Here is a 27,292-nt window from a genome sequence, read left to right on the forward strand (position 1 = left end):
AATACACTTTTTTGGTCTGTCCTTTGTTGTTGCTCTTATATTTTTTTATTTTCAAATTTTTATTTACTTGCTTTTAAAAGATTTTATTTATTTATTTATTGAGAGACAGACAGAGAGAGATAATATGAATGCACAGGGGAGGAGCAGAGAGAGAGAGGGACAAGCAGATTCCACACTGAGCACAGGGCTTGATCTCACAACCCTGAGATCATGACCTGAGCTGAAATCAAGAGCCCAATGCTTAACCAACTGAGCCACCTAGGTACCTCTTTTTTGTTGCTTTTAATCATTACAAAAATACGGCAAAAACAACAAACTAGTATTGTCACATAACCATATTTATGTATGGTTACTGCTCAAGACAAGGTTGGTTTCTGTCACTTGATATGTTTTAGAACTATTTCTTTCTGCTGACTGTTGGTATGTACCAAGGGAGTTAAAACTAAATTTAATAACAATCAATGTTTAATAAATGCTGAATCAGATTGATTAAGGAAAGCAATATTAATGTGGAGCGGTAGAATATCTGATCTAATTCAAAATTAAGAGGAAATTAACTATGTCTAACTTGGCTGCACTCCATTAATAGAAATAATCCAGAGCCAACTATATGAGATTCCCAAATTCTAAAATGAGATTAAACAAAAATAAGGCCTGGATCAGGAATAGGATTTCCCAAGTTTCTTTAGGTTACTGAGATTTGAATACTTTGAGGCTAATACAACCTTAATTCTTAAGAGAAAGTAAAATTCATTCATCTCCTATATAGAGGGTTAATTTTGTTTTCACTCAGCTGTGGATAAATACAAAAGCTCTACCAAAAAAGAAACCAAACAGGTACATAGAGCATCTAATGGTTTGCTTTTAAGTGAGGAAATGAACAATGCTCATCACGAAGGACCACTTAAGAAAATTAACAAGATAAAAAAATGTTTTCCCTAATAGGCCAAAACTTAGTCTTAGCCCCTACTAAACTCTCTAAGCTAAACCTCTATCATACAGTCTCACATTCCCCTCTCCACAACCAGTGAACATTATTGAATGATACTTTTCCTAAATTTTTATGAGACATATGACTTCCAAGACAGGTACAGAAGTTAAACACAAGAGATACTTACACAACAGGAAAAACCTTGGGGAAAACAACACTGGCTTCTGCTAAGTATTCATAAAGAATTCGCTGATCAAACTCATCTGTGGTGTATTTTACCAGTGTAGCCTGCCAAAGGCAAAAAAGTCAACAAAACACATTTTACTTTGTGGCTGAAGTGTTGTATGTTCTGGTGAGAAGCATAAGACAATCTTTCTTTCATGTTTTTGATATTTAAGGGCCTCCTAAGAGTAGACTGGAATAAAAAAACTTGAGAGCAAAAGGAAAAAAAAAAAGGCAAAAACTTTACCAGAACAGTAAGAAGAAGTGCTTGGATCTTCGGATCAGTAAGTACTTCTTCATCCAAGAGAACATTTGATTCAGACACTGAAACTTTGCGTAAATGTGGGTGTTGCTGTGATGAGGAAATCCTCTGAGTTTCTGCAATAATATATGGATTAACGTGATCAGCTGTATTAACAGAACATACACACTAGATACCACTTCACCTAACATATTTTAATGTTACTTCTAAAATTCAATATCTTTTTAGTAGGCACTTAACAGCAAGATAAACATCATACAGAATTAATAGTCACCTATACAAAAGTTCTGGCTGGCTGTTCAAAATGCTGTGTATTTATATATATGATTACTTTTTATACAGGTTTCAGGATAACTTTCATTTTAAGGACTGTATAGCTTATCTTCTGAAAAAGCGCAAATGCATCTACATTTCATCCTAAAGATTCTAAGAAATGGCTGGAAAGCAAATATGGCTCTCCCATCTTATTTTCAATGATCTAGATCAATTATTAACTCTGTTTCTCACCCATTTCATAATCAGTTTCTGCTACTCTCCTCATTTTGGGGGGTGTTGTGATCCCTGATTCCATTTCTTGCCTTTTAGGAGCCTTTGTGTCTGATATCAAGTGATCAAAACTTTTCCTTGTTCCTATAAACAAAAGTTACAGAATATGGCAGTTCATTAACCACAATGTCTGTGAATAGGATTATACTAAAAAGAAAATGTTTGGACATCAAGTGTTTAAGTTTTCACTTAAGGACCCAAAGAAAGCTCAAATATATCCCTGGGGCAGAGTTTCTCTCCTTTGATCTCCATCTTGTCAAGAAATTTGGCCCCATGGCTTTGCATCTCAGGACACGATGTATCTTATTGGTCCAAATTAAACTGAGATTACATCCACTACACTGGAGGTAAACCAAGCTCCACCAACAAGTACAATATTTGATGATGAATATAGGGGTATGCACTGTTCAGTAGCAAAAATCAATTAAATCTGAACAGCCTTTTTTCAATTTAAGAAATTCTGCTCATGGCAAGAATTAGTCATTAACATATGAAAACTTTCCAAATGTAGGCAAGATCAAAGTTTGATTTTAATTCTGCAATCTTTGAAAACAATATCTGCATACCTAAAAGTACTAAATAATACATCTACTGGGAGATGCTTCAAAAATGGCAAGTAGTACAGTACCATCTCCACTTGGCTTTGAGTCCCTCTAGCATGTATTGCACTATGTGAAATCCTTTTCTCTATTTAAAGTACTGAAAATGGATTATTGGGACTTGCACTAAATCTTGTCCACTCTACTTCACATATCACCCTAAACCTAATTCCTCTTCTCCATTCTCCCATTGCTCCCGCCTTAGTGGAGGTCCACATCATCTCTTGTTCGGATGCTCTATCCATCTATTACCTGATCCCCTTCCCAAACATTTCTTCCTCCATGCTGGAGCCAGAAAAACTTGCCTAAAAACGAAATTTGGTAATGTTCCTTCTCTACTTAAAGATCCCTGCTGGAAATGTGGCTCAATCTCTCAACAAAGTCTGCCACAGTTTAGTTCCAACTCTTTGCTAGCCTGGTTTCCTACAGGTGCTTTTCCTTACTTTTCTTTACTCATGCTTGCCTTCCTTAGCTTGTCTGTCAGACAAGCATGTATTAAATCTTCAAGACCCAGTTCAAATATTAGCTCCTCTCTGCAGCCTTTCCTAATTTCCCAGGTCCCCAGTTTCTCCTTGGCAAGATATGTTATTTTAATGGCACCTGGGGATGCTGTTGTGATCAGCTGATTTTAAGTCTTAGCCACCAAACTATGAGCTCTTCAGGGCAGAGACTATAACTTTTTATCTAGCACATGAGCTGAACGAACTCAATAGTACATTTTCTCTGAAGCTGGCTTTTCATTTACAACTTCCTTGGCATGATAATCCAGAACTACCAAACACAAAGTAACCAGGAAACTCCTGGAAGACTATTTTTGTGACAAAGCATAAACAGAAAGAAACTCAAACTAAAGGTAGCAACCCTATGTGACTAATAACAGTGATTAACATTCATGGTTTCAATTTCTTTCATGGCTCACTGGCAGGTTATTTATTTCACACTTCATTGCTCATTGCTTTCCTTACCAACAGAAACATTTTCCCAATACCTAAAGATACTTAAAAATATGCTTGTAGGGATAACTGAAACCCACTGAGCCATTCATAGTGCTGGTTACTGACATATGGATCTTGGTGTACTCTAAAAACAATGAAAACTTCAGCCGAAGTTATATAAGAGCACCTTTCCACTTCCTCTGTAGTGAGGTGGGATCAGTGATCTCTCTCATTTTCTTTCAGTTTTTATAAAGGGAAAGGGTCTCACAGAATTTTAGGTGTACTTATTGACAAATGTTGATGTAACTGAGCAATCTTAACTTTCAAGAATCATATCTTATAGAAATAAAAAAATACAGTAATAAAAAATCTTAGTTGTCTTTCTAAAGAAAAGATGGCAAACAGTATTATTATAGCTTCATAACATATTGATGTAGACTGCTCTCAGATGATACTTTTGAGAAAATACATCGTTAAAGTCCTGCATCTGAGTGGAACAAGATGCCTCCTATCTTGTGAGTAGCTAATATCTCTCCTATTCTCATTTCCCTGTTGCTTGGCCAAGGCAGAACAAAACAAGGACAACCACAGTATTTAGTCTAAGAATCAGAAAAACAAAAACAAAAACAAAACTGTTTTAAGATCCCATTCTTATTCCTCTGTCTTAACTGAGATGGCTTAACTGAACTATCAACAATTTTGTTATATCAAAATGGGAATTTTGATAATTTTGAACAGCTTCAAATAATCTTCCAAGAAAGAAAGTATCTGACCATTAAAAAAATAAGTATAAAAAATTCTATATGATTTAGATAAACTAACCCAGCAACTTCTTCGTATTGGCCTGAGAAGGCTGCCCCATGTCCAAACTCATGGATTTCCTGGCTCGGGGACTGGTCTGGCCCACGGCTGGATAGGAGGCTGCAAGGTACCCTTCAGAACCTTTGGGAGATGACCACGGCTGGTTCTCCTTTAGCGTCCTGAGAGATTTAAAACAATTGAGAAGAAGTAAGTAACATGGTAACAAAGACAACCACTGTACGCCCCTCTCAGTTGGTTGTCCTATTTCCCAATGGCAGTAATCACTTAATTTTAAAACTGCATTTGAAAAGGCTTCAGGGTATGAACTCTTAGTGTTATCCAAGAAATATCTTCCCTTCCTTCTTTCATTCATTCGGGAAACCTTCTTAAAAATTAGCACTATTCTCTTTTAGCACTTTTCTCCTTAGCACCTACTTTCTTCCTATGATGTCTTGTCCACAGTAGGCATTCACCAATGCACAGAACTGTACTGCACTGATTTTTTTAACCAGCAAAACTAAGTCTAAGCAGACAAGTATATTCTTGGCTAAACCAAGAAAATCAACTATACTTTTGACAAGGGAACACAAGCAAACTCATTTTTTCCTTTTCCTCTAAGAAAGGCATATCTCAAAGAAATATAATCAAAGGAATAACTGAAGAATAAGACTACTGAAAACCAAGTAAACCTGGAAAACTTCTGCATACTTTGTTAAAATCTCAGTGGGAAGTTGTGGAGGGCTTTTTAATCAAAAAGTGGGACATTGCTAAATTGTTTTTTTTTTTTTTAATTTTTATTTATTTATGATAGTCACAGAGAGAGAGAGAGAGAGTGGCAGAGACATAGGCAGAGGGAGAAGCAGGATCCATGCACCGGGAGCCCGACGTGGGATTCGATCCCGGGTCTCCAGGATCGCGCCTTGAGCCAAAGGCAGACGCTAAACCGCTGCGCCACCCAGGGATCCCCGACATTGCTAAATTGAATGATATGTGACCGAAAATTTACTTTTGTTTAATAGGAAGTCTCCAAAATAATGCTATTCTCATGTAATTTCTCTGTGTTGTAGTGAAAAATATACTACTCAAAACTACATATAGCAGTGGACATAATGTAATTATCTTATCATCTAAATCTGTACTCTAGAAAACTTTTAAATAACTTAGTGTAATAAAAGTAAATGCAACAGGTGAGGGAGAGATGGGGTAACTGGGTGATAGGCATTTAAGGAGGGCACATGATGTGATAAAAGCACTGGGTGTTACATGCAACTGATGAATTATTGAGCACTATATCTAAAACTAATGATGTACTATACGCTGGCTAACTGAATTTAAATTTAAAAAAAAGTAAATGAAATAAATGTGGTGGCATGTGTATCTTTGTGCAAACGTGCACAGCTTAGCTTTCCATCATCAAGCATGTGATGTTGTTCATATTCCATGGTAGTTTTTCCTAGGCCCTTTCTTGCAATCCAGTGATTTCAAGATCATCTCCTTTCATTACCCAACTGGTTTGTGCTTAAATTAGGCAAACTAATGTTAACGTGAGCATGATTAGCTTAGAGGAACTGTCCTACTAATCCACATAGAACACTGTACATTTATAAAAGGGGTTTTGATTTATATATTCTTCCTAGATTATCTTTTCCTCTATATATTACCTCTGGATTACTCTTGCTGCTTGCCTCCTAGCATGGAAAACAGAAACCTGATTATAATTACATAATCATAGGAGAAGGCCACTGACCTATAGCTAGGGTCGCCATGATGGATGGGATACGTATCCATAGGAACATTTTCCATTGAAATATCAGTAAGAAGAAGAGATTTTCTATGTTTTAGGCTACAGCGACTTCGAACCTCCTCAGACACTGTGAGTAAGGCTAAAAGGAAAAAGAAGGAAGGTTATTTAACAAAATACAAGTGTGACTTAAAACAAGATATATTTCTTACAGCCTCCTGAAGAGGATAATAGCTCTTAGATATGCAGATAAAGAGCCCAAGAGTGTGAAGGGTATAAACCACTTAGGACAGACTTTCTTACCTTAAGAGTTTATGGTCTGTTTTGGAAGACGATGTAAACATAAAATATACAGAGATTTAATAAGAACCTTATATTTGTCAAGTGCTTTAATGCACATTTGGTCTCAACAAACACAAAAGTAGGCAGGACAGATCCTATAAGGTCCAATCTGAGATGTTAGATGATTTGCCCAAAGTCAAATGATTCAAACAAAAAAAATTGCCACAAACTAAAATCTGCAAACTGGGAATCAGCACTCTCCACTGAACAACTACATTCAAGAAGTATTATACGTAAGTGCTAATTGTTGGTGAGTGAGAAACACAAACCGGGTAAGAGCAAATAGGAAGGTTTAATGGGATGGTGGGAATGGACATTCTAGGTAAAGCAAATGGCATCAGCAATGCATATTAAAGAGGCAAAAGGGCAATTCCAGGACATGGCAAGTAGATGAGCTTAAACCAGCCCATCCATCTGGAGAGGTAATAAAAATGGGGCTTATGAAATTTAGGAAAAGACGTCAGACTCAAGAGCTGCTGAAGGGCCCAGGTGCTAGGCTGAAGCTTTCAGATTTTACGAAAGACAACAGGGAACCATGCAGTGCCTTGAACCAAAGATGGCAAAGGGAACACATTGAGACATTAGTGCAAATTCTTCTATAAGGAAAAAGGTTTTGGCAAAACTTTCAAAATTTTAACCACCACCACAGGACTAGCCGGTGAACTCTTTACCCCACCAAGCAACTAGCTGAAGGACCAATGGGTTTCTGTATCATCTTGGCAGTCCTTAGGTATATATGCAGTAAGATTAATTTGGTCTACTTTGTGTTTTTACCTGCTAAATAAGCCACGCTCTGTGTGTTCACCTCAAATTTGTCACAGTTTCTATGTTTGTTCACCAGAGTTAGTAGTGTATGCAAAATTCTGACTGTTCTTGCCACAATGGCAGGTGAAGGATGCCTGTACCCTACAAAGAATAAAAACAAGAAGTTAATCCACTCTTTCAACAAGTATTTCTTGAGTTCTTATTGACTAGCAACTCTGCAAGGAAAGGAAACATAAGGGATACCTCCTGCCTTCTGAAAATAGCCATCTGGGAAGGTAAAACATATGTACGTGAATAGTTAGTTACATAAAAGATTAAGTACCAAACCTGTAGAAGAACTCTAAGGCACCTCAGGGAGAAGAAAATAAGGAAAGATGGATGTGGTTTCAGATATTCCAATCCCTAAAGCAGTGCAGGCAATTAAAAAAAACTAGGTAAAATAATAATAATAATAATAAAATAAAATAAAATAAAATAAAATAAAATAAAATAAAATAAAATAAAATAAAATAAAAATTTAGGTACTGGAGATCACCTTAAGATACTATTAGTGCTATTCCATTTAAAGACGGGAATTTGTGCACTGAAAATATCTGGTACCTTTAAAAGGAGAGAATAAGCAAGCGCTTTATCAGCCTAGTGCAATCCTTCTTTTTGGCATTCTGCAGTATCTTTTTGGTATCTTTTGAGCAACTGATGTTCACTTTAGAGATTAAAATTATTAATTTTTTGCAGAAATTTCATAAGGTAATGAAATCAAATGTTCACATTCACAGTAGTAGGTGTATGTACATATGTTAGGTAAAAACTGGAGGGAACCTCCATGATCCCTCAAGCCTAAGAATCATTTAAATTGATTTACAAAACTGCAGACTCAAGATAGAGCTTAAGTCTCTAATTGTGGCCAAAGCTGGTTTACACCAGCTCCTCATCCCAAGCCTTCCTTCGTATTGCCTTTGCCTCTGACTTACCACCCTGTGCTGTTCCTATTAATTGTGTAGTCTCTGGCCAAGACTGTTCCATGTTAAGAAGCCAAAGCTAACACATAGCGAAGTCAGCAGTGGGGAGTAAAGCCAGGATAGGCACTGAATGAGCTGGCTCTGAGGACTAGCTGGAGACCACTGCTATCAGTAACTCAGAAATTTGGGGTGGGGGACCAGAAAGATGAGATGGTATGGTATATAACAATGTGACTGATCAGCAATACATTAGAAACAATTTGAAGAAAATCTGTGATCAAATCTCTAAGAGAACATAAATTACTCAAAGTAACATTTATTGATTTACAGTCTGCCTTATTTCAAATAATCAAAAATACTTAGTGTTAACTAAGTTAGAAAGTCCACTACTTATGATTATTTCAAGAATCAAATCTTTTGCCTTTTAAAGGAAATCTGTATTTGATGCATAAATTAGGCTCTATTAAAAAATATACTGAACAAAGCATAGCTCAATAAAACATGTATCGGTATTTAAAGTAAGACATATGAGGGGCGCCTTGATAGCTGAGTTGGTTGAGCATCCAATTCTTGGTTTTGGCTGAGGTCATGATCTCAGGGTCGTGGGATCGAGCCCTGTATCCGGTTCCATGCTCAGTGAAGAGTCTGACTGAGATTCTCTCTTGCTCTGCCCCTCCCTGCTTACCCTCTCCCCTCACATGCTCCCTCTCAAATAATCTTTATAACAAACAAATAAATAAAGACATATGAGCCAAATTATTTCAAATAACAAATTATTTTAGTTACTTCTGGCTTCTTGATATCATTTCATAAAAAATATTCTGAGGCCTCTACCTTTTAAGAGGTGTCCAACCAGTGCGAAGTTAAAGTTAGAGTTGAAATTGAGTCCAACAAAATGATCCATTTGTTTGCAGTGCCATTCCAGAGGATTCCGGATTGCCATAAATACTTCCTCTGGACTCTATTAAAGATAATCAGAATATGGTTGATAGTGTTCACACAAGAACTTTCCTTAAAGGATCACTTACTGGGTTTTTTTATTGTGTTCAATAGCTATGACAAGATAAGTAATCCATTCAAGTTGAGAGAAACTATTTTCAGGTGACTATAGAAAACCATAGAACATTTAAGATACTATAAATTAGTGAGACAATCAAGCATATATAAATAATAAGATGATAGAAGACGAAATAGCTTTGATTTATGATGCAAAATAAATGACTATCAATTTAAATCCTGGTGACTTTTTAAAAATTGTAATTACTGTTGTTTTAAATAAGACCCATATATTGAATGGTAGTGGGCATTTTGTGTATGGTGACTGAAAATTTGAGAAAACAAAGAGTTCATATTTACTGAGTGCCACAGTATAATGTTAGATGCATTACTGTACTGGAATCTTAAAGCAATTCTATTGTAGTCAATATTAGCACCATTTTACAGATTTATTCACTCATTCTTTTACTTATCAAGTACTTATTATGTGTTTTTGATGTGCCAGGCATGGTTCTAGGCCCTGCAAATAGGCCCTACAAATAAATCAGTGAACTTAAATAGATAAAATCTACTCACCCAAGTGGATTTTACATTCTACTGTGGGAGAACAAGGAAACTAAAACTTAAAAATGCCATGCCCACTTGCCTAAGATAATTAAGACTTTAACAGTGTTTCTAAAGTGTGGCTCCAGGAATATCTGCCTTAAAGTCACTGAAGATGAATACCTGCTTTAAAGTCACTGGGCGGGCAGGAGGGGCAGGATGGCGGAAGAGTAGGGTCTCCAAATCACCAGTCCCCACCAAATTACCTAGAAAACCTTCAAATTATCCTGAAAATCTATGAATTCGGCCTGAGAATTAAAGAGAGAACACCTGGAATGCTATAGTGAGAAGAGTTCGCGCTTCTGTCAAGGTAGGAAGACGGGAAAAAAGAAATAAAGAAACAAAAGACCTCCAAGGGGGAGGGGCCCCGCGAGGAGCCGGGCTGAGGCCGGGGCGAGTATCCCCAGGACAGGAGAGCCCCGTCCCGGAGACGCAGGAGCTGCACCAACCTTCCCTAACGGAAAGGGGCTCGCAGGGAGTTGGAGCAGGACCCAGGAGGGCAGGGATGCCCTCGGGGTCCCTGGGACAGTAACAGAGCAACTGCCCCCCCAGGAGAGTGCGCCCATCTCCCTAAGGGCTGCAGCACGCCCCGCGGGACCCGGAGCAGCTCGGAGGGGCTCGGGCGGCGGCTCCGCGGATGGGGATGCGCGGCCGGAGCAGCTCGGAGGGGCTCGGGCGGAGGAAGAGGCTTCGTGCGGAGGGGCTGCGCTGATCCGGGAGCAGCTCGGGGGGCTCGGGCGGCGGCTCCGCGGAAGCGGCTGCGCCACCGGGAGCGCGAATCCAACAGCGCAGGCCGGGGGCACAGGGCGCCCGGACACAGCCCAGGATCCGGCTTCCCCCCGGGACAGGCAGAGGCCGGGAGGGCCCAGGACCGCAAGGACGCTCCTGCCCGGAGCTGAGCAGATCAGCGGCCCCACCCCGGAGCCTCCAGGCACTGTAGACAGAGAGCTCCGGAGCTACTGCAGGAGCTGAATCCAGGGCTCCAGAGCTGGCCCCGCCATTGCGGTTGTTCCTCCTGGGGCCTCACGGGGTAAACAACCCCCACTGAGCCCTGCACCAGGCAGGGGGCAGAGCAGCTCCCCCAAGTGCTAACACCTGAAAATCAGCACAACAGGCCCCTCCCCCAGAAGACCAGCTAGACGGACAAGTTCCAGGGGAAGTCAAGGGACTTAAAGTACACAGAATCAGAAGATACTCTGCAGTGGTTTTTTGTTTTGTTTTGTTTTGCTTTTTGATTTGTTTCCTTCTCCCGCCCTTTTTTCCCCTTTCTTTCTTTTTCTTTCTCTTTTTCTTTTTTTCTTCCTTTTTTTTTTTTTCTTTCTCTTTTCTTTCCTTCTTTCTCTCCTCTCTTTTTCTCGTTTTCCCAATACAATTTGGTTTTGGCCACTCTATACTGAGCAAAATGACTAGAAGGAAAACCTCACCTCAAAAGAAAGAATCAGAAACAGTCCTCTCTCCCACAGAGTTATAAAATCTGGATTACAATTCAATGTCAGAAAGCCAATTCAGAAGCACTATTTATACAGCTACTGGTGGCTCTAGAAAAAGGCATAAAGGACTCAAGAGACTTCATGACTGCAGAATTTAGAGCTAATCAGGCAGAAATTAAAAATCAATTGAATGAGATGCAATCCAAACTAGAAGTCCTAATGACGAGGGTTAATGAGGTGGAAGAACGAGTGAGTGACACAGAAGACAAGTTGATGGCAAAGAGGGAAACTGAGGAAAAAAGAGGCAAACAATTAAAAGACCATGAAGATAGATTAAGGGAAATAAACGACAGCCTGAGGAAGAAAAACCTACGTTTAATTGGTGTTCCCGAGGGCGCCAAAAGGGACAGAGGGCCAGAATATGTATTTGAACAAATTCTAGCTGAAAACTTTCCTAATCTGGGAAGGAAAACAGGCATTCAGATCCAGGTAATAGAGAGATCCCCCCTAAAATCAATAAAAACCATTCAACACCTCGACATTTAATAGTGAAGCTTGCAAATTCCAAAGATAAAAAGAAGATTCTTAAAGCAGCAAGAGACAAGAAATCCCTGACTTTTATGGGGAGGAGTATTAGGGTAACAGCAGACCTCTCCACAAAGACCTGGCAGACCAGAAAGGGCTGGCAGGATATATTCAGGGTCCTAAATGAGAAGAACATGCAACCAAGAATACTTTATCCAGCAAGGCTCTCATTCAAAATGGAAGAAGAGATAAAGAGCTTCAAAGACAGGCAGGAACTGAAAGAATATGTGACCTCCAAACCAGCTCTGCAAGAAATTTTAAGGGGGACTCTTAAAATTCCCCTTTAAGAAGAAGTTCAGTGGAACAATCCACAAAAACAAGGACTGAATAGATACCATGATGACACTAAACTCATATCTCTCAACAGTAACTCTGAACGTGAATGGGCTTAATGACCCCATCAAAAGGCGCAGGGTTTCAGACTGGATAAAAAAGCAGGACCCATCTATTTGCTGTCTACAAGAGACTCATTTTAGACAGGACACCTACAGCCTGAAAATAAAAGGTTGGAGAACCATTTACCATTCGAATGGTCCTCAAAAGAAAGCAGGGGTAGCCATCCTTACATCAGATAAACTAAAATTTACCCTGAAGACTGTAGTGAGAGATGAAGAGGGACACTATATCATACTTAAAGGATCTATCCAACAAGAGGACTTAACAATCCTCAATATATATGCCCCGAATGTGGGAGCTGCCAAATATATCAATCAATTAATAACCAAAGTGAAGAAATACTTAGATAATAATACACTTATACTTGGTGACTTCAATCTAGCTCTTTCTATACTCGATAGGTCTTCTAAACACAACATCTCCAAAGAAACGAGAGCTTTAAATGATACACTGGACCAGATGGATTTCACAGATATCTACAGAACTTTACATCCAAACTCAACTGAATACACATTCTTCTCAAGTGCACATGGAACTTTCTCCAGGATAGACCACATACTGGGTCACAAATCGGGTCTGAACCGATACCAAAAGATTGGGATCGTCCCCTGCATATTCTCAGACCATAATGCCTTGAAATTAGAACTAAATCACAACAAGAAGTTTGGAAGGACCTCAAACACGTGGAGGTTAAGGACCATCCTGCTAAAAGATGAAAGGGTCAACCAGGAAATTAAGGAAGAATTAAAAAGATTCATGGAAACTAATGAGAATGAAGATATAACCGTTCAAAATCTTTGGGATGCAGCAAAAGCAGTCCTAAGGGGGAAATACATTGCAATACAAGCATCCACTCAAAAACTGGAAAGAACTCAAATACAAAAGCTAACCTTACACATAAAGGAGCTAGAGAAAAAACAGCAAATAGATCCTACACCCAGGAGAAGAAGAGAGTTAATAAAGATTCGAGCAGAAGTCAATGAAATTGAGACCAGAAGAACTGTGGAACAGATCAACAGAACCAGGAGTTGGTTGTTTGAAAGAATTAATAAGATAGATAAACCATTAGCCAGCCTTATTAAAAAGAAGAGAGAGAAGACTCAAATTAATAATATCATGAATGAGAAAGGAGAGATCACTACCAACACCAAGGAAATACAAACGATTTTAAAAACATATTATGAACAGCTACACGCCAATAAATTAGGCAATCTAGAAGAAATGGACGCATTCCTGGAAAGCCACAAACTACCAAAACTGGAACAGGAAGAAATAGAAAACCTGAACAGGCCAATAACCAGGGAGGAAATTGAAGCAGTCATCAAAAACCTCCCAAGACACAAGAGTCCAGGGCCAGATGGCTTCCCAGGGGAATTCTATCAAACGTTTAAAGAAGAAACCATACCTATTCTTCTAAAGCTGTTTGGAAAGATAGAAAGAGATGGAGTACTTCCAAATTCGTTCTATGAGGCCAGCATCACCTTAATTCCAAAACCAGACAAAGACCCAACCAAAAAGGAGAATTACAGACCAATATCCCTGATGAACATGGATGCAAAAATTCTCAACAAGATACTGGCCAATAGGATCCAACAACACATTAAGAAAATTATTCACCATGGCCAAGTAGGATTTATCCCTGGGACACATGGCTGGTTCAACACCCGTAAAACAATCAATGTGATTCATCATATCAGCAAGAGAAAAACCAAGAACCATATGATCCTCTCATTAGATGCAGAGAAAGCATTTGACAAAATACAGCATCCATTCCTGATCAAAACTCTTCAGAGTGTAGGGATAGAGGGAACATTCTTCAACATCTTAAAAGTCATCTACGAAAAGCCCACAGCAAATATCATTCTCAATGGGGAAGCACTGGGAGCCTTTCCCCTAAGATCAGGAACAAGACAGGGATGTCCACTCTCACCACTGCTATTCAACATAGTACTGGAAGTCCTAGCCTCAGCAATCAGACAACAAAAAGACATTAAAGGCATTCAAATTGGCAAAGAAGAAGTCAAACTCTCCCTTTTTGCCGATGACATGATACTCTACATAGAAAACCCAAAAGTCTCCACCCCAAGATTACTAGAACTCATACAGCAATTTGGTAGCGTGGCAGGATACAAAATCAATACCCAGAAATCAGTGGCATTTCTATACACTGACAATGAGACTGAAGAAAGAGAAATTAAGGAGTCAATCCCATTTACAATTGCACCCAAAAGCATAAGATACCTAGGAATAAACCTAACCAAAGATGTAAAGGATCTATACTCTCAAAACTATAGAACACTTCTGAAAGAAATTGAGGAAGACACAAAGAGATGGAAAAATATTCCATGCTCATAGATTGGCAGAATTAATATTGTGAAAATGTCAATGTTACCCAGGGCAATATACACGTTTAATGCAATCCCTATCAAAATACCATGGACTTTCTTCAGAGAGTTAGAACAAATTATTTTAAGATTTGTGTGGAATCAGAAAAGACACCGAATAGCCAAAAAAGAAAACCATATCTGGGGGCATCACAATGCCAGATTTCAGGTTGTACTACAAAGCTGTGGTCATCAAGACAGTGTGGTACTGGCACAAAAACAGACACATAGATCAATGGAACAGAATAGAGAACCCAGAAGTGGACCCTGAACTTTATGGTCAACTAATATTCGATAAAGGAGGAAAGAATATCCATTGGAAGAAAGACAGTCTCTTCAATAAATGGTGCTGGGAAAATTGGACATCCACATGCAGAAGAATGAAACTAGACTACTCTCTTTCACCATACACAAAGATAAACTCAAAATGGATGAAAGATCTAAATGTGAGACAAGATTCCATCAAAATCCTAGGGAAGAACACAGGCAACACCCTTTTTGAACTCGGCCATAGTAACTTCTTGCAAGATACATCCATGAAGGCAAAAGAAACAAAAGCAAAAATGAACTATTGGGACTTCATCAAGATAAGAAGCTTTTGCACAGCAAAGGATACAGTCAACAAAACTAAAAGACAACCTACGGAATGGGAGAAGATATTTGCAAATGACGTATCAGATAAAGGGCTAGTTTCCAAGATCTATAAAGAACTTCTTAAACGCAACACCAAAGAAACAAACAATCCAATCATGAAATGGGCAAAAGACATGAAGAGAAATCTCACAGAGGAAGACATAGACATGGCCAACATGCACATGAGAAAATGCTCTGCATCACTTGCCATCAGGGAAATACAAATCAAAACCACAATGAGATACCACCTCACACCAGTGAGAATGGGGAAAATTAACAAGGCAGGAAACCACAAATGTTGGAGAGGATGCGGAGAAAAGGGAACCCTCTTACACTGTTGGTGGGAATGTGAACTGGTGCAGCCACTCTGGAAAACTGTGTGGAGGTTCCTCAAAGAGTTAAAAATAGACCTGCCCTACGACCCAGCAATTGCACTGCTGGGGATTTACCCCAAAGATACAGATGCAATGAAACGCAGGGACACCTGCACCCCGATGTTTATAGCAGCAATGGCCACAATAGCCAAACTGTGGAAGGAGCCTCGGTGTCCATCGAAAGATGAATGGATAAAGAAGATGTGGTTTATGTATACAATGGAATATTACTCAGCTATTAGAAATGACAAATACCCACCATTTGCTTCAACGTGGATGGAACTGGAGGGTATTATGCTGAGTGAAGTAAGTCAGTCGGAGAAGGACAAACATTATATGGTCTCATTCATTTGGGGAATATAAATAATAGTGAAAGGGAATATAAGGGAAGGGAGAAGAAATGTGTGGGAAATATCAGAAAGGGAGACAGAACGTAAAGACTGCTAACTCTGGGAAACGAACTAGGGGTGGTAGAAGGGGAGGAGGGCAGGGGGTGGGAGTGAATGGGTGACGGGCACTGGGGGTTATTCTGTATGTTGGTAAATTGAACACCAATAAAAAAAATTAAAAAAAAAAATAAAGTCACTGGGCAAAGCCCAGGAATTTGCATTTTTAAAAAAAACCCAAAAGCCCACAACAGCGATTTTTAAAAGCAAACTGAAGGTGTTTAGAGCCTCAGCTTGGGTTATCTAGATTTCTATCTTAAAGAAAGAAAAACATGAGCATTTAAAATAAATGTAGAGAAATGTTTAGAGCAGCACTGTTTATAAAAGAAAGAAGAAAAGACAGAAACAAATCAATCGTTCATTAATGGGCAAATGGTTGAAAAAAACTGCGGCTCATGCATATTGTAAAACACTGTAGCCATTACAAAGAATTACATGCACAAGTGCATGTGTATTTATGTGTGTGTGTATATATATATGTGTGTGTGCATGAATATGTGTTTAGAAAGATGTTCACTTTATATTAAATAAAATACAAAGTGCAGAATACTATATAAAGTATGATTACCTATTAGCCTGCTATATGTACAATTTTTTCTAGCTTTATTGAGGTATAATTGACAAATAAAATTCTAAGATATTGAAAGTGTACACCACACCTCACATATTTAATCACACCTACCCCTGCTTTTGGTGAGAACATTAAATCATTAAATATAGAACTTAAAGTTCTACTCTCTTAGCAAATTTCAATTATACACTACAATGTTATCAACTATAGTCACCATGTTATACATCAGATCCTCAGACCTTAATCACCTTATATCCTGGCGACTTTTAATAAGTTTTATTAACTCTGATCCCTAGTATCCTGGGGGCACTGAGGTCAGTATTAGCTCCTGTTATGGGCTGTTCTGGCAATGAAAATCCCAAGGCAGATACTCCTAGAGAAACATTTTATTTACAAATATTTTTATATCCAAACAAACGGCCAATATCTAGCTATCTTTCTGACCACCACTGTCCTAAGACAACCCCAGAAAAGAGCAAAGGGGATTAGGAAAGAGGGGCTCTTGTCACAAATCAGATATACAAATATGGACAAGTTATTTAACTTCTTTGTTCTTTTCTATTTTGTAAAATGGAAGTCTGATGGATAAATTTCAAGGTAGCTATTAAGCCTACACCACATTTGGCAGACTAATCAGAGTGTTTAGCTCAGCCGTCCTCACACTTAAAACCATGCTCCTATTCTTTTTTCCCTACCCACAGCTTTGTTCAAATTCACTTCAAGTAAATCTCTTGTTATAAACACATATCTTTAAAAAAATTCCTCTCTTCTTTCCTAGACTCTTCCCTTTTTTCTCCAAAGACAAAAAAGGAACATCATTTCATACTGTTACGTCTCTTTCTCTACACTCTGTAAACCAGAATTCAACCTCAGTCAAGGTTGATAAATGTTCAGAAGGATGCTAATGGTATGTTTCAAAGTGGGATTAGGCAAAACAAAAAACTAGTATAATTAAGTACCTAAAAGTTTCCTTCAGACTCTCCAACCTACTTTTTTCATTAAGTACCACTATTCAATAAAAATAAGCTTATATTTAGATTATTTTTTCATGTGTGAAGTGCAGAGTAGAGAATGCTAATAACTTTTACTTTTGGATTATGAAAACACAAATAATGATTGTACAGTGCATAGTACAGCATAGCACAGCACAGCTTTTAGCATAGTAGCTACTATTACTACTCAGTATTTTTTATCCCTATTCTGTTTACCAGTATTGGGTGAGTACTGTTTTCTGCTATTTTTATATAAAAAAGTTTAAAGAATTTTTTATAAGCTGTTAGGGAACTATACTCACGATAAGCTGCATTACAGAACTGCATACTAAAGTTATGGACCTCTTCTGATTTTCAAAGGACAACAACAATAAAAGAGGAGGCATTATACTTGTGCATCCTCTAGGATGCTCACTGAAAGTCAGCTTACCTTGTCATTGAATACCCGCAGACTGTCTAAGGTGTGCAGGTTTTGTTCCAGAAGCGCACTGCCTGCTGAATACAGGTTGACCTCATCGAGCTGTAGCACAGCCACAGCCACCCAAAAGAGGGCTTTGTGCAGAGGGGAGTCCTGGCAAGGGTCACGCATTCCAGATTAGTGAGATGAACTATAAACAGTCTCATCCAAAACACATTGCAGTATAAAACAAAGCACATTATCCCCCGAATTATGCAGGTTTTCTTTTTGGGGGAAAGTAAATATAAGGGTAAGCTCTTTATCCATTCCCTGTGTGTAACTAAAGATACTGTTAGCCAGACGGAGAACCTCAGCCGCCTCCTTGGATTTCTCCCTGTTCTCTGATTCCAAACTCCAGTCACCAAGTCTTGCTAATTCTTCCAAAGTAGTCTCTTTTGTATTTGCTTATTGCTAATAACACTATCCTATGCCAACCTTCTTTCTTCTAAATGTGGATTCCTTCTGCCTCCAGTATCCCCCTACTCCAATCTCCTGTGCACGCTACTGCCAGAAGGACCCTTCCTTTAGTCTTCCTTTAGTCTACTACTCATTTGCTTAAAAACAAACAGGTACATTTCCAAACTCCCTTCTGAAGAATCTTGGATGTTAGATTGGTTCTATCCAATCTTTACAACCTTCCATCTCACTATTCTCCTGCAAAGTTTCTCCACACTACTAGAATGGTCTACCTACGATCCCTTCATTGTCCCAGCATTCCTGTATAATTCTCCTGCTGTATGTTTGCCGGGCAAGGCTTTCTCCCTTTCTCTACACTAAATCGTACCTATCTCTTTAACCTTAGACTCTATCCTTTTAATTTTGTCACCTTTACCAGTATAGTAATTTCTTGCTGTTCTGAATTAAAGATACGTATTTTGGGGAACCTTTATTTAAGAGTGTGGTATATGGGAAAATATAAGGACTTTAGGGTCAGACAGCCATGGAAGAGAATCATGGCTCTGTCTTATTAGGTATATGAACTTGGGCAAGTCACTTAGCCCTTCTGAGCCTCATTTTAACTTCTAAGATAAGGATGAGAAAACAATTTTGTGCAATTTAGGTTTAAAAGATATGTCTGTAGAACATAGAACATATAACATACAGGTGTTTATTTCTCTGTAATCTCCCTCAAATCTGGCATATCTTTGTACTCAATTCACATAATTATACAACTTCAGAGTTAGAAAATAATAGTCTGCCATCCTCTAGGCTAGTTTACTCATTTTATCAATGTGGAAACATGATGTTCAGATATAGTAAATGACCTGTTCCATATCACAAAGCTGAGATAAGCTCAAACCATCCTGAAACAGTGGCCACATCATTTTATTCCTTTTAAATATTGCCTTCATTTAGCACCTAAACTCTCTTGATGTACAGGTATACTTGCCCCAGCTTTATATTTCTCCACAATAATGATCATGAACTAGCACACTACATATTTTACTTACTTTATTACCTATTCACTTCCCAACTCCCACACTCATCCCCAGAATATAAGCTCCATGAGGAAAGGAGTTTTATTAGTTTTCTTTAGGTACTACATCTCTAGCACCTAAAATGGTACTTGGCACATAGCAGATGCTCAGTGAATACTTACTGGATAAAAGAATTAAGAATATATACCTCTTTTTCTTTTAGCACTGATGAGACAAATACTTATAAGCTCTTGAGAACATACTCCCCATACTTATTCTCCCTCCCTTTAATATAAATTCTTCAAACAACTAAATTTAAAGACAAGAAGTTCTACTTTACAGCTTTTTCTTTATAACTTCTTCTCAGTTCATTTTCTGAACTCTTTGAAACAAAATAAAGTAACATTTAACACTGATACCCAAAATAAACGCATTCATTTTCTATATAGTAATTACCTTATTAAGAAGTGGTTGTAATTTGGTTAGTGCTATTACTGTAGCTTCTATCAGAACTTGACTGTTGTAAGTATCAGGTCCTTTTAAGCAACTCTCAAGTGCCTTTTAGGGAAACAGAATTTTTTATTTTACTTTCATTGAAATAAAACATCAATTCCTAAACTGAATCTCACAATCAGTTCAGGAACAATTCCTTATTTAATAAGTGACAGAATCATTTTCAGTGCTATGGTATTCTTGGTAAACAGATCATTTGGGTTTTCATTTTTAAATATTTTAGATTATATTCTAATACATTAGGCATTATTATATTAATTACAAATTATGTAATTTTATGTAAGGCTAGTTTTACCATATAGTTGAATGCTTTGAAAACTGATAAAATACTAAGAGTACCTTCTTAGCAAAAGAGATAATATGTATTTTAAGATACCTTCTTTAGAGGTTTCTTCATTTCAAAGAATTACAATAAAGAAAATAATTCAGTTCATTGTTTAAAAGTTTAATGACCAACATACAAGACATTTCATTAAATTCAAATTTAGATGTCCCTTAGAAAAACACAAGATCCGCTTTACAACTTAAGAATCACAAATATTTGGGAGGGGGGAGGGGTACCTTGCTAAGAATACGGATAATCTGTTTTATCTGCCCATGAGACACTCGTTTGCTAATACAGCCAAAGACAACAAGAGCTCTTGGTTGCAGGGATGGATTATATTGGAATGCAAATCTGCAATTAAAAAATCCAAAGAGTTTATGAAAAACCTTTATTTTAAATAATTAAAATACTGGTTATGCAGTAGTACTTATCTTTTCAATAATACACATACTTTTACAACTTTAATTTAGTTGGGACCTACCTTTGAGCTAGTTCTGTCCACTGGTCCAGCCACTTGCATGTTGGAATATCTCTCATACATGCCTTAAAAAAAAAATACTCTAAATATATTTATGTTCATAAATGTTTTTAGAAACATTTAAATAATGTGAATTATGTCATTTTTTATAATGTCATTAAATAAATGACATATAGAGTATCAATGAACGTGTTCCATGGGAGTGTTTTTATTTAAGCATTATGCATGAACAGAATAAACTATTTCTTCTTTACACTACTAGTGAATTAAAAAAAAGATCTCTGTTTCTTATCATTTTGCCTAATGTACCTCCATAATCTCCAACAAAGCTTCTGTGACTGTTTCCAAGGATGTCAAAGCAAAAGTCTCCCTTTCATAGGAGCCAGGAGAGAATGACCTGTCCCGGTAACTGGAGCGAAAGGCAATGACGGCAGCTGACTTGACTTTACTAATGCCAAACAGCAGGTAAAACTTGGGTAATGAGAACTCTGTCAAACTGAGTCTCAAAACTTGCTTTGTCTCTTCTGTAAAAGAAAAAAGTAACAAGGAAAGACTTTAAAGATATTAACTTTTTTAAAATTCTAAAGTGCCAAATTTCACGTTGTATTTAGAAAATCTGAGTGTCATATCAAAATTATATAACCATGCTTCCTACACCAACTCTGTAGATATATTATTCTCAAAGCTCACTGCTTTTGCTCCATTTATCTATAAATTCATGACAGTAACACAACACTGTTAACTGGTAGAGTCTTTAGCTTCTGTGATAACTCTAAGAATCTACCTAACAAATGCACATAGAAAATCTTTGCTATAAGAGCACCTGGGTGGCTCAGTCAGTTAAGCATTTGACTCTTGATTTTGGCTCAGGTCATTATCTCAGGGTTGTGGGATTGAGCCCCATGTCAGGTGCCATGCTTAGTGGGACGTCTGCTTGAGGATTCTCTCTCTCCCTTTGCCTCTTCTCCCCCATTCACTCTGTCTCTCTCTAAAATAAATAAATAAATAAATCTTAAAAAAAAGCAAAAAACCTCTGCTCTGCTATAGCTTGAAATAGAATGGAATTAATCTATTCTTTTTCTTTTTGATAATATTTCATGTCATCATCACAGGCTTCAATAAGCAACTAATGTTAAAGGTATCGCAATAATGAGTAAGATAATTTTTTAAAAAGATTTTATTGATTTATTCGTGAGACAGGCAGAGACACAGGCAGAGGGAGAAGCAGGCTCCATGCAGGGAGCCTGACGTGGGACTTAACCCCGGGACCCCAGGATCACACCCTGGACCAAAGGCAGATGCTAAGCCACTGAGCCACCCAGGGATCCCCAATGAGTAAGATAATTTATGCCCATCAGGTGGTATAAAATGGAGTCACAAATTGCAAACCACAAAGTACTTTCTGGAAACTTACCACTAAAATGAAGCTGTGAACAAGTACACAGAGAGTGAATGATATTAATGACCAATCCATGTGTGGAAGCTCTAAGGGAGAGTGGCCCTGTAGCTACTAAGAAAGTAACAACATGGAAGAGGTAGGGGAGATGAGCTGCCACATCAAGGGAATTGTTGAAGGACAGCATCAGCATGTAGCGTGCTAGAATAGCAATATCGTCCCACATAAGATGTTGCTCTAAGGTAGGAGTTGGAGATAAACATGTCTTGTCAATTATTTTGCACATCCTTCCAATAACCTGTAAAGAAACAGAATTTTTAAAAACGGGCTAAAACAGTTTTATCACAAAAAATTTCAGTTTAACCTTAAAATGACTAGTTATAATATAAACAACTTCTGGTAGTAAAAACAGACATCATGCCAAAGCCCAGAAGGCAAAGGAAAAGTTGATTACCTTGCTTGAAACCAATTTCACGTTTCCAGAAGCCAAAGCTACAGCAGTATCTGCCATCACCTCAGCTTTTATTGATCCCAAGCCACCTGTTGCACTGGTTTTGATGAAACTGTCTAGTACAACATCAAGGAGATCTGTAATCTAGTAGAAAAGGGAAAAATAACATATGTTTTAGCTATTCACTCCACCAACTTTTTAATTTAAAAATATTTCAAAGCAGCAGCCCAATCAACATGAAAATTCTATTTTACCTAAAGCCCCCCAAATACTAGGTTTTATTTAGAGACGTGTCAGTAAATATAATTCATTAAATATCCAAAGAAGGATAAAGATATTCACTCAATTACTTCAGAGATTAAGGGACCAATATTTAAAAATTTAAAATGTCCACAAATACTATTTTCATCTACTAGCAAAGCACATCTGTTCTCTTCTAAGACAGTAATGTATGCTTAACATAAAATATAATTATTTTAAAACATAGGAAGTGACATCAAGTATTGAGATGTTCTGTAGAACTGGCTCCAAGGTCATTTCAAATTATTTAAAGGATTTGCAGCATTGTTTGAGTAGGGTACTGCTGCCTTAAACGATAACTTTGAAGAAATGATGTGGACAATTTTTATCAAACAAAAATAAAATACTACATTGTGTTCTATATCTTAATACTGGTATTCTTGTGCTAGAACCATACATGAAAGGCATCTAAAATAATATTGTTAACAAACATCTACTGACATTTATGGTACATAAGTACTAGAATATTTTATACAGCACTATTCAGGGGTGTCAAGTGGCTCAGTCGGTTTAGTTTCCCATTACTGAATTCAGCTCAGGTCATGATCTTGGGGTCATGAGATCAAGCCCTACACTGGGCTCTCAGCTAGGCATGGAGCCTGCTTGAGATTCTCTCTGCCCCTACCCCCACCACTCATGCCCTCTCTCTCTCTCTCCCCCTAAAAAAATAAGACAGGGCACTATTTACTAGAGACAACATCAGATTTTTAAAGTTAAATTCTATGTAATTATGCTATGGAAAAGAGTGCTAAAATAATTAGTGTTTTTCTGGCTCTGAAACATGCATGAGAAAACTACAATTCTGAACCAAATCAAGAATTAGGGGAATATCTGCATGCTTTTTGAAAGAGGGGACTATCTTTTCTACAGCTATATCCCTAGTGCCCAGCACAATGTTTTCTACAAAGGGGTATTAGATTAATATCTGTATCACAGAGGTACTAGACAAATATTTGAGCAAACTCAATACCTGCCCAAGGCTCCCCCATATTTTGGCCTGGATAGATGGGTACATCTGTTTCTCATTTATGGTCATTGTTATCAGCTTATCAAGAATAGCAGTAACTCTCTGTCTTTTGGCATCATCATTGTGCTTACAAAAACGGACTAGATTTGACAGCCACGGAGTCATGTATTCCAAACAAAGGTGTTTCAATTCAATACCTGGGAAAAAATATACTATTAGCATAGATGGTCAATGAAAATTACATCAACAGTTATCTAAAAATAGAGGATTGGGGAAAATAAGGTAAAAGGTAAAGGTCATTACATAGAATGTGGTGTGGAGAAAAGAGATTTGGCCAATATATTAAAGACAGAGATGAAGAAAAAAAGCCATGAAAAAAGTAAACTTAAAGCCAGTTGGCCAATTTTTGAAAAGTTTTACCTACTTTTTCTCCCTCTTAATCATTCCTCTTCTAGTTAAAAAAGTTATTGTTTTATTCTAACTGTAAAAGGAATATATGGCAATCACAGAAAGTTACTTGAAAGGAAAACATTGCCACAAGAATAAAACTGACATTAATATACCTCATCTCTCCTCAGGCTTTCATAGCTACATAGAGATAACATATATTTGTATGTGTGTATACACATAAACCTACCCCAAGTCCCCCATAGGACTATGCTGTATATGCAGTATGTTTTGAATATTTTCTTCACCACACATTATACTGCTATTATTTACTCATCATTAAAAATTTTCTAAAAACATGTTTTAACTTTTTATTTTGAAGTAAATTCAGACTTAGAAAAAAATACAAAAATTCCTCTATATAACTTTATCTAGAGTCCCCAAAACACTTTTTTTATTGTGGTAAAATACACATAATGTAAAATTTTCTATCTTTAAGTATACAGTTCAGTGGGCCTAAGTACGTTCACATCATTATGCAACTATCACCAGAATTCATCTCCACAACTTTTTCATCTTCCCAAACTGAAATTCTGTACCTAAAACATTTTTAATGGTTTCATATTATTCCATCATACAAATCTGATAATTTAATTAGTTCTTTATTATTTCATCTTTAGACTGTTCCAGTTTTTTGCTGTTATACATACTGGTATATGAAGCTCAAAAGCAGGCAAAATAAATCTGTGGCAACAGAGGTCACAGTAGTCATTACTCTTGGTGAGGGGATAGAACTAAAAGGAGCCTTCTGGATGCTGGAGATGTTCTGTATCTTGATCTAGGAGAGGGTTTTATGATGATTCACACATAAAAATTCATCAAGCTGTTCACTTAAGATGAGGGTACTTATTGACAGGATATACCTGAGCTTAAAAAATCTAAATAAAAAGTAATGCTGTAATAAACATCTGAACATTTACTCCTTACAATAAACTCTAGAAGGTGGGATCATGAGGCCAAAAGGTATGAACACTTGATACCCATTTCCAAAGCGCTTTCTCAAAAAATTGCCCCTGTTCACAATTCCATAGGCCATCAACACTGAATTATAAACAAACTAACAGGGACGCCTGGGTGGCTTTGCGGTTGAGCATCTGCCTTTGGATGAAGGCATGATCCCTGGTCCTGGAAGAGAGTCCAGCATCAGGCTTCCTGCGGGGAGCCTGCTTCTCCCTCTGCCTATGTCTCTGCCTCTCTCCGTCTCTCATGAATGAATAAGTAAAATCTTAAAAAAACAAACAAAACCCTTTTGCCAATTTGATAATTGAATGTTATCTTGCTATTCTTTCAGTTATTTCTTTGATTTTTATTAGTGAACTTCTTAAAATATATTCCTTTTTATTATGACCTGCATGCTATTGTTGTTCTTTTGATCAACCTATACGAACTCTTCATGATTAAAGATATTAATCTTTTCTAATATTTGTTGCAAGCATATTTCCTAGTTTTTTTTTTTATCATCTTTTTACTTTTGTTTATGTTCCTGAAATAGAGATGTTTGGAAGTTTAATGTAGTCACTTATGCTCACTGTTTCCTTTATTTTCATCAACCACGTTTTTGCTTCATAAAGTCCTTACACCCAGAAAGCAATGAAATATTCTTCTTCCTCTTCCTTTTTTTAATGGTTCCAAGTTTTTATATTCAACTCTTAAATATAGCTAGAACTTATTTTGGTATCTTGTGGTTTGGGGAGAAGTGAAGACCCAACTTAATTTGCTTCCCAGCCTCATTATTTTAATGATTTAATCTTTCCCCCATCAGTTCATGACACTTCTTTATCAATCTGTTTCTCTTAAACTGATCTGATTGCTGATTCTTAAACAGCTCTGCTTTAATTATGATACTGTTATGTGTTCAGATGTCTGCAACAAGTGTCTCTGTTTTCTTTCTTTTCAACATTTTCTTAACTATCCTTGTTGTTTCAAATGGAATTTATAATCATCTTAAGTTCTACCTCACTTTTTTTTTTTTTTTTTTTTTTCTTAAGTAGGCTCCACACCCAACATGGAGCCCAGTGTGGAGCTGGAACTCTGGAGCCTAAGATTACAACCTGAGCTGAGATCAAGGGTGGGGCGCTTAACCAACTGAACGACCTAGGTGTCCCAGTTCTACCTCATTCTTAGTCCTCAAATCCTGTAGCTATTTTGATGGGAAAGCACTGAATCTATAATAATCAAGAAGAACTGTTCATCCAGGAACACAATATGCCTGTTTATTTCACTCAAATCTTTAAAAATATTTCTCAATAAAGCTTTATCCTTTTCTTGTTTTGTTAGTCTTAACACATTTTCTTTTTAGGGTTATATCCCTACATCTCTAATTATAAGTAAATATATATAGTGATCTGGTCTTGATGAATTGTCAAAGCTTTCCATTACCTGAAAAATCAAGAAATATGTTTGAGGGGTGCCTGGGTGACCCAGTCAGTTAAGCATTCAAATCTTGGTTTTAGCTCAGGTCATGATCTCATAAGGCCACGGAGACTGAGCCCCAAGTCAGGCTCTGCACTCAGTGGGAGTCTGCTTGAGGATTCTCTCCCTCTGCCTCTCTTCCCAACTTGTAAGCATGCTTGCACCTCTTTTATGTGGTCTTACTATTCTCAAATCAGTAAGTCTTACAAAAAGGAGAAACATGTTTGAATGCAGAAAAAAAGTTTTATGTATTATGGAGAGAAAAAGAGGAGGGAAGAAAGTGTCAGGAAATAAGCTGGAGAAAGAGTAACATTTATACTTCTATAGGGTATGAAGATTAATAAATGGAAAGTGTGGATGTTAAATTTGTAAGACTTATTAAAAGTCAAATAAGGAGTTGACTCTGAGCCCTGTATTATGTGCCACTACATTCTCCAAGAACTGTACACGACAAATAAAATCACAATTCAAAGTTAACCTGATGGAAAGAGAAAAGGACTATTTCTTCCTTAAAATCAAGGAGACAATGTTAATATTTCACTCATCTAGAAAAATCTGCCTAGAAGAGAAATCCTGAAGCTATTTAAACTGAAACAGTATGAAAAATACTTTGTA

General features: G+C 37.4%; 1 protein-coding gene across 10 annotated transcripts in view; it reads right to left on the reverse strand.

Annotated features, from left to right (window-relative positions):
* NF1 (neurofibromin 1) overlaps positions 1-27,292 on the reverse strand; it is a 274,111-nt gene that overhangs the window by 17,574 nt on the left and 229,245 nt on the right. For 9 of the 10 annotated variants that reach the window (XR_005364696.1, XM_038548201.1, XM_038548195.1 and 6 more), the window contains 15 exons: positions 23,822-24,015; positions 22,555-22,695; positions 22,119-22,398; positions 21,014-21,228; positions 20,708-20,769; positions 20,463-20,577; positions 19,845-19,946; positions 17,944-18,084; positions 8,938-9,064; positions 7,154-7,285; positions 6,044-6,179; positions 4,318-4,475; positions 1,923-2,045; positions 1,401-1,531; positions 1,119-1,219 (listed from right to left, as the gene is read on the reverse strand). Coding sequence is in view for 9 of the 10 variants with exons in the window: in XM_038548201.1 (XP_038404129.1) it covers positions 1,119-1,219; positions 1,401-1,531; positions 1,923-2,045; positions 4,318-4,475; positions 6,044-6,179; positions 7,154-7,285; positions 8,938-9,064; positions 17,944-18,084; positions 19,845-19,946; positions 20,463-20,577; positions 20,708-20,769; positions 21,014-21,228; positions 22,119-22,398; positions 22,555-22,695; positions 23,822-24,015 (2,158 nt within the window). In the remaining variant the exon portion in view is untranslated. The remainder of the gene's footprint in view (positions 1-1,118; positions 1,220-1,400; positions 1,532-1,922; positions 2,046-4,317; positions 4,476-6,043; positions 6,180-7,153; positions 7,286-8,937; positions 9,065-17,943; positions 18,085-19,844; positions 19,947-20,462; positions 20,578-20,707; positions 20,770-21,013; positions 21,229-22,118; positions 22,399-22,554; positions 22,696-23,821; positions 24,016-27,292) is intronic. The other variant, XM_038548199.1, reaches the window with a different exon arrangement.

Source organism: Canis lupus, chromosome 9 (genome assembly GCF_011100685.1).
Source record: "Canis lupus familiaris isolate Mischka breed German Shepherd chromosome 9, alternate assembly UU_Cfam_GSD_1.0, whole genome shotgun sequence".
Taxonomy (NCBI): domain Eukaryota; kingdom Metazoa; phylum Chordata; class Mammalia; order Carnivora; family Canidae; genus Canis; species Canis lupus.